The sequence below is a fragment of the Saccostrea echinata genome, unplaced genomic scaffold, assembly GCF_033153115.1.
Source record: "Saccostrea echinata isolate AGI-Se365-2 ecotype Australia unplaced genomic scaffold, CSIRO_AGI_Sech_v1 ptg000030l, whole genome shotgun sequence".
NCBI classification, from domain to species: Eukaryota; Metazoa; Mollusca; class Bivalvia; order Ostreida; family Ostreidae; genus Saccostrea; species Saccostrea echinata.
Genome location: NW_026889779.1, coordinates 10056259 through 10071971, shown reverse-complemented (window position 1 = coordinate 10071971; position 15713 = coordinate 10056259). Strand labels below are relative to the sequence as shown.

At 33.4% G+C, this 15713-nt stretch overlaps 2 protein-coding genes across 2 annotated transcripts; both read left to right on the top strand.

Annotated features, from left to right (window-relative positions):
- Nucleotides 1-3028: 3028 nt before the first annotated feature.
- Nucleotides 3029-6516, top strand: LOC133196313 (lysozyme-like). Its single transcript, XM_061332221.1, has 4 exons — nucleotides 3029-3125; nucleotides 5521-5558; nucleotides 5970-6081; nucleotides 6181-6516. Exons 1-4 carry the CDS (start codon nucleotides 3050-3052, stop codon nucleotides 6453-6455), a joined length of 501 nt encoding a protein of 166 aa, XP_061188205.1. The 5' UTR covers nucleotides 3029-3049; the 3' UTR covers nucleotides 6456-6516.
- A 1226-nt stretch (nucleotides 6517-7742) lies between these two features.
- On the top strand, nucleotides 7743-10047 carry LOC133196177 (perlucin-like protein). Its single transcript, XM_061332106.1, has 5 exons — nucleotides 7743-7797; nucleotides 7889-7983; nucleotides 8320-8416; nucleotides 9661-9886; nucleotides 9990-10047. Exons 1-5 carry the CDS (start codon nucleotides 7743-7745, stop codon nucleotides 10024-10026), a joined length of 510 nt encoding a protein of 169 aa, XP_061188090.1. The 3' UTR covers nucleotides 10027-10047.
- The last annotated feature ends 5666 nt before the right edge of the window (nucleotides 10048-15713 follow it).

Here is a 15713-nt window from a genome sequence, read left to right as displayed (position 1 = left end):
TACAGAAGTCTTTGAGAACTTCTAGATTTCTCAACATTTATTCCATCTTTATTCAGCAGAAATCTGTAGTACCTAACATCTTTCTACCATTTCCACTTATAAGTAGATAAATATCCTTGTCAAAGGTGCATCGAAGTTTGCCCTTTCCCGAAAGATTAAGATTGTAAATCTGTAGAGAGGAGTGTAAATCTTTTTGATGTTTACTTTTCACATAATATAAATTCATGCATATTCTTTGTTTCTGCAAAAGGGAATGGCATCCAGGTATAGTTTTATAAAATGTCTTTCTTTCATAATAGGGCCTTAGAGTGGGTGATAAAAAATGTCATAGCTTTTATAAGCCTTGCTTACATAATGTCGCAAATAATGGAAACAGTATGATTAAATCCTTACTGGTCCCCCGGGTTCCCGTCCTATGAAATTTGATGCATTGTCATATGCATAACCTTGATATGACATCGTGACTTCGATATGAAGGTGTTGGATTCGTTTGTTTTGTTAGATTATCTCCAACCTTTCTTTGGCTTTGAGATGTGAGAGTCTTATCTGACACTGAGAGCTGTAATATTGAATTCTTCATCCAATGATCCTTCATTTTAAATTCAGCTCATATACGAAATCTTCATGTCCTTTACAACAGAAACGCGACATCGTCATGAAATTTGACATTTTGTAACGTTTTTCTAAATTTAAATCAAATATGGCGTGTTCTGTATTAGGTATCTATAAGATAATAGAGATAGAAAAATAGTTACCTTAGATTTAAAATATATATGTGTAACATGCAAAAGAGTATCGTTGCAAGACAATGCAAATATTCAGTCGATCTTTGTCCCTACACTACTCTATACAGATTGAATTTGCCATGCGATCAAAGGTGAGTTTTTTTTACAGGTTTATTTACTTGTCAATACCCCTCTCAACATCTAATCTCAACACCTGTCTCTTTTTAAAAAAATTATTTCATTTTACCTTGCAGTTACGTTTTTGGTAGCGTTCCGAGATTGGATTGAATAATTCAAAGAGTGTAGAATAATTTAAGCAGTGACCGTTTCGATATACTTTATAAAAAGGACCATCGTGTTAATATATTAGGCAGTGACTTTTTTTTTTTATTTTATGCCTTATCGAAACGTCCATAGTGATTGCGATTATTTAATATCCATTAGAAACTATCTACACTGTACACTGCATGAAGCAATAAGGAAGTTAATTTTGAGGACTGTTTATCCTATGAATGTGCTTAAGATAGTCACGTACTCCTAAGATAAAACTCCTCGGATATAAAACATAAATTATTATCTGAGTTGAAGCAATGATTTCTACTTGCTAAGGTCTACACTGTGTACATGAAACAAAAGTATCCCCTCCCCAAATGTTGTTACTATCAAACACAAAAATGTATAAATTTACAATGCTTTTAATGCAACAACAAAATGTGGCAAGCCACCGCTGGTTTTTGCCACGGGTATATTAAAAACAAAGTTTACTTTTTCTTTTACCCTGGAGATAATACAAACCGATGTACTAGTCAGATATACGGGTTCTAGTTAATCTAGATCATCGGATTTTCGCAACATCTTATTTTGGCGAGATAGATATGAGGCATTTATAAGCGAGACAAAATATTCACGTATTAATACAAATATACGCGAGAATGAAATTTTCGCGAGCAGATATGGTCTCGCATAATTACGTTAAAATATATGTGTTAGATCTGTACATAGGGTCAGTTTCTCAATGGAATTTTTGACGTGAACTTAAAGATGCAGCTTCCAGTGCTAAAATTATGCTAGATATGTGACAATAATATGTTTTCCAGTATAAATTACGATTCCATCTACATATATACAGTTGTACCTGTGTCAAAAATTGAACTACATAGATGATTATGGTAGCTTGCAATAGAATGACCATTGCAGCACAGCATGATGACATTGTGCCTATCATATATCAAGTTATTTGCTTTGGTCAAAAATCCTTTGTTCGAGTTGAAAAGCATGCCTAAAACTGTCTTCTTGCTTTGTTTACAAAAAAGGCATAGACGGGTATTAAATCTGCGAAATCAATGCAAAATAGCAAAAGGAGATGGATTTGACTAACAGACTTAGGTTATCTGACTTTATTTATTTATTTATTGGGGGAGGGGGGTACAAGCTTGTGGGTAAGACTGAAGATGTTTATCAAAGTTTGCTTACTTCTTTTGCATTGCAATAGGTCATGTCCTATTAAATTTCAAGGTCTTTGAAATGGTACACCAATTAATTCTAAGAAAATCGCGAAATTTCAGCTCGAATTTTATGAGTGAGTTACACAGTATGCAATTATAAGTCCCCTACTATAGGTTTGCCACAAAAAAACTGATTTTTTGGTATGTGAATCTATCGTGATGATTAAGTTTGCATTATGTTCCGCCTCAGTGATTTTTGGTGGAATTACGTCATTTTAATTTTAAGTGGAACCAGACTACATGTGCCGATAGGGGACTAGTATTGCTAATACACTTGTTTCTTGAAAACGAAAGTGTCCAATATGTAATCGATCACGAGCTTTGAGTAATTAACATAATTAGGGAAATCCCTTTGTCATTACAGCTCGAAGGTGTTGAGGCATTATGCACAATTTTTGAAAATGAAAGTGAATTTTTGATGAGACATCTCCATTTTGTTTCATTTCGCATTAATCCCGTACTGAAATAACATAACTCATATCCATATTCTTAAAAAAATGTTTCCAGTCGCGAGGGTATGTTCTGCTTGGCGGTGGTCTTATTTATTATTTTATTCATTTTGTCATAGCTTCTTTTCTAAATGAATTCTTTAGAAATTTCAGTACAGAGATACTTATTTTTCTGATTTGAATATGTCTACTTATCCGAGAAGATGATATTATGTGGCAAAATTTTTGTGATAAACACAAGGGGATGACATGCACTCTTGATAATATTTCCTCATCATATGAATATAATTGTTTTCACGGATGTTGTAAAAGCCGGAAATGAGTAGGGGATCTTAGCCTATAAATAAAGCAGAAAGTTCTTTCATATTAGATGCCATTTTCACTACAAACCAGCAGAATGATAGTCGCTTTTTTGACTTGCGCCGCCATTGCGTCTATAGCATACGGTGAGTTTCTTAATTGTTTAAAGCGGCTTTATTATGTAAAAGCCTTTGAGATATATTTAATTTAGTATGGTTAATGATGGCATAAAAACTGGGTACGGTAAATCTATGGGGTTAAATATGGTACGTTAAGTACAGCTGAACTTCGGTATCTCGAATACCGATATCTCGAATACCATGGATATGTCAAAGTGATTTGGAAGTCCCAAACTCTTTTTCTTTAAGTATTTTACCCTTGATATATAGACTCCTATATCTTGAAGTTTTTTGTCGGTCGTATCGAGTTCGAGATAACGAGGTTTGACTGTATATAATATGGGGGTACTGCAAATACATGTATATGGCAATGTAATGAGTACAGTAAATATACAAGTAGAGCTTTTTCAAAAAGCTTACCGTCTTTAGCAACAACCTTTAAAAGTAAACTGACCTAAACCTATCAGGCCGTATAATTCTTGAAAATTTCTTGGCTTTGTATATTCTTCATTGTTTTTTTTTTCTGACATAAGCCCTACCAAGTGAAAGGTTAACAGATGCTCAGCTGTCTGAGTAAACTTCGACTCTGCTGCCGAGATCATTCGGCAAACCTCGACTGATTCCGTCACCTTTGTGATATGTAGATGAGGTGCGAATCGGCCGAGGTGTGCCGAGTGTTGCAGAAATATTAGAAAGACAGTGCAAACAAGGGAAAAAGAATACATACAAGCTGTAAAGCTTGTATGCAATAGAGATCAATTCTGTTAACAAAGAAAATATAGAAACGTTTTGGGTTTTTTTTTTTTGGTAATTGTTATAAAAAAAAAAAACTAGCACGATATTTCGAATTAATTACAGCCAATTTCCACTGTTCGTTTTGTCATATTTTTTTACGATTGAAAATCTTGAAAAATTGTTAAGTCGTACGAAAATTAGATCATCAGAAAATTATCTCCCTTGCCTTGAACAGCATTTCAACCAATGAAAAAATTGAAAATTTTCTTATCAAACAATTTCTACCAATCACAAAAGAGAGGAAGTGCACAGTCCGAAGACTGTAAAATACTTCATCTCTGTATACCGTCTTCCAAGGAAGACGTTAATGATATAAAGTGCAAGAAATATGCGATATTAGAATGAATAAATTTGGTATTGAATGCGGTACATCAAATGTTTGGCATTAAATTAGCTGCTGTAAATGTATGGTATGAAATGTGGGTACGGCAAATGTATGGTATGAAATTTGGTTACGGTATACGTATGACATGAAATTAGTTCTGTGAATGTATTAAATGGGTGCAGCAAATTATATGGCAATTGAAATAGGTACAGGAAATATATGAAACACAACTTAACTGCTTTATTAGATGGAGATAGATTCAGTAAATGGTGGGCATCATATTGGGTACAGCAAATCTATTGCATTTAGTCTATAAATGTAGCGAAAACGTATGGCATAGATTCCTTAGGTATTCTAATGCAATTACTGGGTATTGTTATACCCTTATAAATATCTTCCTATATATTTATTTCTAATAAAAAGTCCAACAAAAGAAATGTTTATTGCATCGGTCTAACAATTTTATTGTTGACTGGCCTGCCAATCCAACATGAGAATTGTTAGACCGCAGCGTCACTGCTACGTCACAAAAAATTAATAGTCGTTCAATATCGGCGACACGGAAATAGCCGAAGTTTAGAGCTGCAAGAGTTGTTTGCTATATGAAAGATTGTTTTGATAAATAATTTTTGTGATATAATAATTTTATTTTTGATTTTTTTTCATTCTCTCCTATTGTTTATTTTTATTGATCAAGCCAAACTTTTCCAAAGAAAGTAATTGATTATAATAATATATTGATTAAATCTGTTCAAATATGTTTTCATTTTAATTGTTCTATCTGAAGTGAAGGGTATAACAAAACAATTACTGACTGGGTATGAGGGCAACATATTATTTGTTTGTTTGACCTGAAGGTGCGGCCTCGGGCAACATTTTCACCTTCAGGTCAAACAAATCATATATTGCCCTCATACCCAGTCAATAACTGTATACTGTAATCGTATGGAAAATAAATAAGGTACAAAAATGTTTTGCATTTTTGAGGATAAGGCATATAGGCCTATAGAGCGTTAAATTGAAAACAAAAGTTGTTGGCATTGCATTTGAAACAGCCAATATGTTAAGTGAAATTTTATTCTAGGTTACGTAATTGCCGGAAACTTGAAATCCTGATGGTACGATTTTACTGTATTTTATTAGTTTGGTACAAATATAAAATACTTCTTTTTAAAAATGTGTAAGAAGGAAGATCTTTCGACTGTATAACCTGACCTTTTACCAGAAAGGAAGTAAAACTCTTTCCAAAAAAGCTCAATACTAGTTAACAAAATTCATTTTAAAATATCGTCTTTTAAACAGGTGGCATTTCTGACAAGTGTCTGGGATGTATTTGTAGGGTGAGTAGATTATATTTGCTACTATGTTATTCACTAAATAGCATTTAATACACGTAAATACGGATGAATTGTCAAAGTGTATAAAATTTACCATTTTCTTACTACAATACTTTGAGGAAAACATTTTCTTAAACGCATATAAAACACTGAGATGGGCACCAAACGAGGTTTAGTTGTTCAATCATGTCTGAGTATATATACGATGTATATGCACGGGATACATCCCATACAAAATTATCCCGAGGTTTCTTCTACTTTGGTTATCCTACTAAAACTTTTCAAATCCTTAGAAAACATTCCCTACCATTCCATTCAATAGGCCTTACAGAAATTGTAGCCAGTATCAAGCTTGCTCAGTAATCACTTGTAAGATATATCATTATAAACATTAATATACATGTTCCTATACAGGTTGAATCTGGCTGCCGACCAGTTGGCTGTAAGTGGGACGTCACCTCGTATTCCTGTGGATATTTTCAAATCAAATACGGTTACTGGCAGGACTGCGGCCGACCTGGGAGTGGTAAAGAGAGAGAGAGAGAGAATTTCTTTAATACAATGTAAGCAAATGCAATTATTTCATGTGAATTGTTTCTTGTAAACTGACCGATTTTCATGACAGGTTGGAAAGAATGTGCCAATGATTACAACTGCGCCGCTGGATGTGTGCGCGCCTACATGAATCGCTACATTGGTAGCAGTGGTTGTCCTGCCAACTGCGAGAGTTATGCGAGAATTCATAACGGCGGACCAAGGGGATGTAGAAATCCTAATACCGTATCCTACTGGAACCGTGTCCAGCAGCAAGGATGTACGCCCTACAGCCAAAGTCTTGACTTTGTTCCGCGTCGATTGGCATCATATGTTTCATGGAAATACCTGTATACAAAAAAGTAAATACAATGTATACCTGAACAGATGGGTTCAATAACAAAAATAAAGAAATATTATTTGAAAATGTGACTCTATTTTTTTTGGTCTCTTTTCCCGTTGTTGTGATGTTCCTCGATATCAAACATCCGACTGAAAAGTATGTTAGCTTACCTACAAAAAAAATTTATGAAACATAACAGAGCTCAGAATCTGTAAACACATCAAAAATGTCCTGAAAACAGCGAATTCGAATTTTTCAGAGTCTAAGGACAACAACTTTTATAAAAATAGGTTTTTCATCACAAAACTTAAGCTTAACATCAATGAATATCAAGAAACAGATCAAAATCAGCTCGTTATCTACAAGCACAGCCAAAAAAGTCATGAAAAACTGAATAAGAAGAAAGAGTCTAAGGATTATATGTAAGCTGGAAAAATGGGCTAATCAAAAAATCAAATCTTGGTCTTTGTCATCAATATCAAGAGACATACTAAGAATCGGCTCTTTATCTACAAGCATAGCCAAAATAAAGTCAGGAATACTAACTATCACGGAATAACACAGAATGACGGACGGAAAGGGGTGACAATATATGCCTGGCCATTCAGGGGCATAAAAAATTACCATGCAAGAAGAAAAACAAGAAGTTCCAAGTTAAAAGCTTCTTTGGTGTTTACAGCCATCAAGTAATATCAACAATATAACATAAGTTGCAGATTAAAGGATGAATAATTTAATATTATGTACACTCTCTGAGTGTCATCCTAAGAGGGTTCTCATAGCAAAATGTTCCTCCAAAATTGTTTAGATCATTTATTTTTAAAGCAACTTGAAACTTTGGACAACAGAAAGGATACAGACTATTGCATTTTGCACTGTCCGTCAGTTGGGAACAAATTTTAAATCCTCTATTGACCCAAACGTATAGTGAAATGTTTACCACGGGTCATTTTTTCACCGATTTTTTAAAGATAAAAAAACTTAAAAGTTTGAACCAATCTCAACCTGATGAATTTTGTTCTCCCAATAAATGCAACCAGATGGTTTTATCGCATACTGAAATTTAATCTCCCTTGATCATTTTTATGTTCAAACCTTTTTTTAATTTAACGTTCAAGTTTCTTTTTTTTAAAAGGAATAACGATTTTTGAAAAGTGGAGGACACCATTTCAAACATTATTTATAATAAAAGCATTTGATGAAAAGAGAAGGTAGTCTTTCCTGACAAGAGTGCACATACATTGATAATAATGCGTACAATATAGTTCTGCGCTTTTCTCCTTATCATTCTGTAATCGTTTCTTATCACAATGCCCTACAAGAAATTTGTTTTATTCTTTGGAGTTATCCTTGTGTCATTTAACGGTTAGTGTGCTTTTTTACGTATTCCGCATTATTTTTATTCCATTGTATACGATAATACGTAAATAAACTAGATTTGTGGTCCTTTGTTAAGGTGGCTGTACCACCGGATGTGAACCAGGCTGGGTCCACTTCCAGGCCTCTTGTTACCTTTTTAAAGATGAGACGGAGAACTGGGCATCAGCAGGGGTCAGTCAATTTCCGTGATAAAAAAAAAATCAGTTTTTGCTAACAATTTGTGAATCTGTTTTCTAATATTGATGTCTATATACATTGCACAATCATATTTCCTTAAACACGCACAAACACACCCTCACACACACACACACACACAAATGTTGCTGACAATTTAATTAATACTCATCTTTGTCTCTATATTAGATCTTTAAAAAATTAAAATACAAGTATTAAATATACAAGTACCTCTTATTTTAATCACACACAAGCAATTCACATGTTAATAGTATTCCTAATAGTATCCTATTGATGTTTTGAAACCTGAAACCTTGACTTTTGTACAAACAGTCAATATGCACTGCTTTACAAGGAAAACTGGTCGAGATTGAATCTTCTGTGGAGAATAAGTTCTTGAAAAACCGGATATCACATCTTCATCCAAACCGTAAGTTGGTACTTGGTAAAAATATATCTGATAAAGTGATTTTTTCGTATATTTTAAAAAATGAATTCGATTCCACATTGATGGAAACAAGATGGCGTTACATTACCTATACTGTATTCCGAAAGTTCCTTACAACCATGACTAATTACAATGTAATTGTTCTAGAAGCTCACTCATCATAAAAATATTAACTAAAGTGAAGGAGAAAATTTGGACATATTGCGCCACAACATACACAAGAAGTTGTGGTGTAAATCAAATGCGTATTCTCAAAAACTACAAAGAGCCTTTTAAAAATCTTAAATCACATTTTCTACCAAAATTAATAGCATCAAACATATTATTGATCAAACTTAATATAATCATTCTTCACATTGAATTAAAGACAATTAGGCTTTTTGATATTATAGCAACTGCTTTTCTACAATAAAAATGGATTCAAAAATATTCCTTTCTTATAATTATTCATCTACAAAGATAATTTATTTTGCAAAAAAATATTCTGATCCAACACACAATATTCTAAAAATGATATTAAAATATGTTGGAGTTCCTCATTGACAATGTCTTTGAATCTTTAGAAACCAGGTATTCAAAATTCTATTGGAACATCCTAGGGCACAAATTGTGCCCCTCTACAAGCCGGCTTGTTTTTGTATTATAATAAAGCATTTCCTTTTTTCAAAAGCTTCAACATGAGAAGAAGAAAAATTGCTCGGGCCTTTAACTCAACATTAAAATTTATGGAATACGTATTATCAATTCACGATGCATATGTACATATACAATCATGTATAATGTTCATTCATATGTAGAATCGAAATATCCCAGTAAAGTCGAATGAAAGCACAAACTCTTCATACTTTTCATGTTCTTTTTAAATTGGTGAGATGAGTATTTGAATTCGATTTGGTTATTTTACTTATCAGAAATGAATTGGGAATACCAGCTATTCAAGATTTAAGAGACATTTTCAAATAATAAAACCTTCTCTGTCATCATGGAATGATAAGATTAAAAATCTGACAATATAAATACTAGACTAAGTATTAAACCAGGTTTAAATTTTTCTCCATTATTTTTATGTTTAATATTCTCGACCAGTATGTTTGAGAGTGTACAATTTCTTTAACAAGATGCTATAATATTACATATAATAACCTTTAAAAAAATATATTTATACTATTAAATCAAACACATATGAATGAAGTATGTTTTAAATATGCATATACTCATAATGACAGATACTTTTGACAACGTAAATTATTGGACTGGGGGTAATGACCTAGAAAGAGAAGGTTCCTACATTTGGATAAAAAGTAGAGCATCTTTTACCTTTACTGACTGGCATGCTAGTCAACCAAACGGTGGCAGTGAGGATTGTGTCGCGTACAACTGTTTCACGGACTCTTCGATTCAATGGCACGATTTCGCCTGTCACCAATTGCTCTATTATATTTGTGAAAAGGAGTAAGTTGCCTTAATTTACTTTTTGTCGAATTTTCAAAAAATATATACAATGTGAGTCATACATACATTTTACTTGTATTGAGGACGATTTATTCTCTTGTAGATTGAGTGATGATGAATTGATGAACATCATTGGCTAATGAGAAGAAAACTGAGTGTCAAATAAATTTTAATTCTTGTTTGGTTGATATATGAATCTTTATCATCATAGGAAGACATTTCAGTTTGAGACGGGGGGGGGGGGGGTAATGCAAACAGAAACAAGAATTCCAAGACCAATAAAGGTTACTAGAATTATTGAAAGGGCACAATGAAGCGATACCGCGATGGCGCCATGGTGCAATAGCGATGACACAATGAAGCGGTGGTGCGATGGCGATCACATTCTTTAGTATAGTAACAAATATCTTTGGCCTATTATATAACCCTCTTGATGGAAAAAACACAATACACATAAAGCATAAAATCAGTTACATTTTTTTATTTTAAAAAGTGTTTCTTCAAGGAAGAGTACCTATCCACTTCTTTTCTAGAAAAGATAATAAATTCTTTATTCGTCTGTTTTTGTTTGTTAGATGATATCTAAAGATGACTTTCAAAGGAACCCAGCAAATTTTTCCTTTGTATAAAAAAAGAAACTTAGAGGAAAGGGTACTCCTCGAATAACCCTTTCACATGATCCCCTTTTCAGAAACATCGCTACGACCCTGAAATTGATTCAAGGACATAAAAAATTATAAGAAAGGGATAAGAATTTTCTATTTTCAAAAATATTTGTTCCAAGATGAATAAGACAAATGTAATAGTGTTTCACATGCCAAAAGTTACCAGAGCAATATCTTTACCAGCGGGAGTTTTAAAAGCGCCCCCCCCCCCCCCCAAAAAAAAAAAATTGTCAAAGTTAGCGTAAATCATAGTTTCGTCAAGAAAATGTAAAAAAAAGTTCACTCGGTAGACCACATTTTTACCCTACAAAATCTCTAGAATATATGTAGTAGAAATATGAGATTTTTGGTGGATTTCTATAGCTAAGATACTTTTTGGAGAATTGCAAAATTTTTGTCTTAGTCGTAAGATATTTTGTGAAAAGGTCCACAGAAGCTTCCGGAGGCTTCGCCCCCTGGGCCTCTCACAGGGCTTCGCCCTGGACCCACTGGGAGCCTCAATGTGGCCCCCACACCCCCTGCCTACTTTTTGCACCCCCCTAACTTCAACTCCTGGATCTGCGCCTGTTCAGTTTCGAACAAAGGTAAGGGAAAAATCACGGAGGCAGACAAAGACGCATATGGAGCAGAAGAAAAGCGTGCATTGCCAGAGCGTGCTCAGTGCTCACATCAATTTGATTTGTCAGGGGTACAAGAAGGGACATCAAAATGATAAATATGTTAATTTGTTGAAAACGCAAATCAATCGATTCTGCAGTAAAATAATAATAGTAATATAATAAAAATAAATTATAAATCATGTTTTCATTATCGATACCGTTTGCAGGATCGAGTTCACTGATCAAAGAGGAATAACTCTAAAAATGTACAAGATGGTTGTTTCCCTCCCTTTAGTTGAGTTATTCCTCCCGTTTTCCAAATAAATACAGCGTACATTTTCCCCACGAATACGCAGAACCGTTTACTTATGTTATAATGAATACATGAACTGAAAGCTAAAATGTATATAAAGTAAGTATGGAAAGTTAAAAGAATATTGTTTTACTGAAATACAGTATTATTGCGGTAATCATTCACTGTAAACGATTTCAGTTCGCATTTCCTCCAACAAAATACAAAAAACAAAACAGTTGATACCATTGTACTCGATTATTCAGACACATGGATGATTTTTTTTTAAAAAAAGATGAAGAATGTTCAGTTTTCTACATTAAAGTTAATATGGACGAAAACAGAATTTCTATTTTCTTTACTGAAACACCAGAAGATGCATGTTTGAAATAAGAAACTTTATGTATGTGGCGGTCAGACGGGTTCGATTGCCGGTGGTCAGATAGCTCATTTGGTAGATCACTTGACTGGAGATTCAGGGGGCCCGGGTTCGAATCCCGGTCTGTCCGCTGCATTTTTCGTCTCTCCCGTGACATTTGGTGCCGTGCCATGCCCTGGAAGTGACAGGTGAAAGACCTGCCAGGGAAGAGCCTGGGTTTGTGTCTTCGGGGGCCGAAGACCTTTAAGGAGGGAGGAATGTGGCGGTCAGACGGGTTCGATCGCCGGTGGCCAGATAGCTCAGTTTGTAGAGCACCTGACTGGAGATTCAGGGGGCCCGGGTTCGAATCCCGGTCTGGTCCGCTGCATTTTTCTCCTCTCACGTTACATGTAAATGTAGCGTTCACTTAAAAAATAATATAATCAAAATTCAATGCATTTATCGATTTCACCAGTCGCTAAAGTAACTTTTGGAAATTCCTGTTCAAAATGCTCGAACGATTTTGTCCAAATGTTCATACACATAGTAGATATAGTCATGTATAAAAATAATAAAATATACAAAATAACGAAAATTACACAACAGGAATTATTGGTTATGGCGTGTCAAGTAAATGACTTTAGACTTTTGGTGCTAGATCCAATATGACGTCATAATCAATTTTAACTTTCTTTTTCCCGTACTTGACAGTTCTAATATAATTATTTAGAAAATAACGTATTTTCATGGATTCAATTTGAAATCATATGAAAAGTAATCCCGATACCTATATTCAATTTAATATTATTTTAAAGAAGAGGCCAAGAACATAAAAATTATCGTTTTGTGAGAGAGTGTAGGCAATTTGGATACATTTCCTTTGTCTGATATGGAAAAAAAATTCCCGTATCCATGACTGGTTTTCTTAATTTTTCATTGAAAATGACAGTTTAAAATATGATTTTTCGTCTTCTTTATCTAGAAAGTATGCCCCGAAACACCTTATTTGACCAAGCTAAAGTTATAAAGCATCATTAAAGAAATTTATTTCAATCTCAAATTTGAGAAATCTGTAGGCACCTTTCGTTTACTATATCTTGACCTTAACAGCAGTCAAGCCCAAAAAATTTTACGATGAAAAAATTGTAGGTCAGAGTTGTTCGATTGGAGGACAGATCTATATGCACACTGAATTAAGAATGTGCGTGTGTTTTTACAAATCGGTTTTGTGGCATGGACTTTTTAAAAAGAAAAAAGAAGAAGAAGATCTATTAAAGCTATAAAATTGCACTTTTTCCTCGAGAAATAGGAAAGTTTTCCAAAAAATTGTACTGAATGGTAGGAAGGATAACTCTTTAATTTATAATTTAATTCAAAAAGTTAAAAGTGAAGCTTAAAATTACAATCTTTTCATGCAACAAATTTCATTTCATCCATCTCAATATGATTCAAGGTTCTTTGAAGACTTAGAAACGGTCTAATAAAAAGTTGATGTTTGTATCCCACGAAAGTATTTTAAAAATTACATATTTTAAAAAAAAATCGAATTTCTTTTAATATAACCTTAGATACCAATGTTTATTAGCATAATATAAAATAAGAGGTGAAGTACGGTGTTTTGCAATGATAGGTAATGCTTTATACTCTATGCATTATAAATTAATTCATGTAAACAGAAGAAATTATTGTACAGGATAAGTATGAAAATTATGAAATTTTCTTCAAATGCCTGGATGCATTTAGTTTTCAACCTAAAATATATTTGTTTACCAATTTTCAATTTAAAAAAATCATAGTAGGTGTTTCTAATCACATTTCCTAAAATATTATTTGAGATTTACTATGTAATATGATTTACTCAAATGGTGAAGTTAGAAGAATTACTGTAAGTAAATACACATTACTTTGAGAATTCAGAGGCATTTTTGTGTGCATTTTCAATTATTCAATGTCTGGTTTTCAGAACCTGAGGAACGGACTACCTTACAGTTAAAGTAGTGAATTATCTAATAATTTAGTAAAAATATACAATTGATGTAGATTAAGTCATGAAATGAAACCTGTGGATAAGAAAATGATTCAGAAGTTCAAGTCGATTCTTTGAAATTAATGTCCATGCTGCTCAAGGGGTAGAAATGCATTTTTAGAAGAGAACCTGTAAATCGTTGTTTTGCATAATTTGAACTAGGTTTAGGACAAACTCGATCTAATTTTAGAGAATTAGGACTGCAGCCTAGATTTAATTTTAGAGGATTATGACTTTAAGACTGAGTCTATTTTAAAGGCCCGTAGAAACTTGCGGGGTTGGGGGACCCTGTCGCTCCCCCACTTTATTCAGAGTATACATGTAGTCTTTAGCTTTAGTTTTAATAAAGAATTGTTCATTTGGATGTTAGTTAGCCCCCATTTTGTTGTTGTAAGGTCAAACATTGGTAAATTCTAACATCAGGGAAAAAAGTACCGAAAATTTAGCTTCATAGTCACAGGCACTTGTTTCGTATACGGGTCACCCCCTATTTATTTAATTTTTACCATTAGGTACCTAACTCAATTTCAGGCACTCCCGCTTCAAGCTCATATTTTGTCAATATATCAATCATTAATCTACTTTAAAATGACTTCGTTCGCTTTTTCTTGTCAAATTAATCGTTTCAGTCGTATCTGGTCGAGCCTCTTTATTGTAAACCACTCATTTATTCCTCGAAAATTACCTCGATTCGTATTAAAACTTTGAATGGGATACAAAAGCTTCCGATTGGGGTTATAAATGTAAGATAAAACCTGAGACTTCCGAGTATTCCATTCCGAGGTCCTTTGCGAAATTTTAATTTTAATATAAACTTGTAAAAAGAAAAAAAAAGAAAAAAAGAGGAGAAATTCGTGTTATTAGCAAGTAGCAAGTATCCATAATATAAACTGTTTTTGAATGTGAAATATAGATTGAAACTTGAAACTGGGGGGGGGGGGGGGGTGGCTAGAGGCAATGGTAAGGTTAAACGAACACTGATGTTCAATGGTATGTGGAAAGAGACGTGGCGCAATTGATGGACATTTCCGTCTACTGTAGTAGTGAATTGTTCAATACTTCTTTAACCAATTTTTGTTATACAAGTTTAGTTTATACATGATTTAACTCAAATTAAATACAATTTTAGTTTATACATTATTAAACTCATATTACACTTTGATGATATTTAAATGTTTAAATTAATTCCCTTGTATGATTAAATGAAAATCGAATTACACTGTAATGATATTCAAATACTAATGATTCCCTCATACCATTAATATGATAATAATTCTGCCCCCACTTTTTTTCCAAAGAAACATTTTATTATTGAAATGTTTATTTAAAGGCTGCTTACCTCCCTTTTTTGTTGTATGATAATTTAGTCATGGTAACTTGGTGCAATATTTTAGAAAAAAAAAATACGTTGGAAAAAAGTTGGAACCTCCCCCCCCCCCATTCCCCAACCCTCCTCCTCCCACCCTCCGCGAAAGTTTTTCTTTTCTTTTCTTGTCAAAGTTTTTTTTTTCAGGTAAGTTAGATTTTTTTCCTGGTACCCCTCTCCCCCCACTTTCAAAAACGATACTACGTCTCTGACTATAAAATCAGTTGTTAAAGACCACTCTTAACCAGTAAAAAAATCTTTAATTATTTTAATTATTTTATTTGTGTATGACTGCACCTCATTACATATAGATAATTTTGGTTAAAGGTAGTCCTCTTCATATTGAAAATGATATGAAAATATATATTCAGTTTTCAAGCTCCTATCTCTGTAAGATTTAGCAATCTGTTTGAAATTATCATTTCAACATCAGTGATCTCGTGGAGCAGTGGTTTGATTGCTGGACTGAAAAATTTTATGTTTCCGAGATTGAAAGGAGTATTTTCCACTCATTTTTAGTT

What these genes read in the sequence shown, in the direction of transcription:
- LOC133196313 (XM_061332221.1), top strand. Translation starts at nt 3,050, where the DNA reads ATGCCATTTTCACTACAAACCAGCAGAATGATAGTCGCTTTTTTGACT. An exon ending in CATTGCGTCTATAGCATACG is followed by an intron (nt 3,126 to 5,520) that starts GTGAGTTTCTTA and finishes TCTTTTAAACAG; the next exon opens with GTGGCATTTCTGACAAGTGT. An exon ending in GTCTGGGATGTATTTGTAGG is followed by an intron (nt 5,559 to 5,969) that starts GTGAGTAGATTA and finishes GTTCCTATACAG; the next exon opens with GTTGAATCTGGCTGCCGACC.
- LOC133196177 (XM_061332106.1), top strand. Translation starts at nt 7,743, where the DNA reads ATGCCCTACAAGAAATTTGTTTTATTCTTTGGAGTTATCCTTGTGTCA. An exon ending in TATCCTTGTGTCATTTAACG is followed by an intron (nt 7,798 to 7,888) that starts GTTAGTGTGCTT and finishes TCCTTTGTTAAG; the next exon opens with GTGGCTGTACCACCGGATGT. An exon ending in ATCACATCTTCATCCAAACC is followed by an intron (nt 8,417 to 9,660) that starts GTAAGTTGGTAC and finishes TCATAATGACAG; the next exon opens with ATACTTTTGACAACGTAAAT.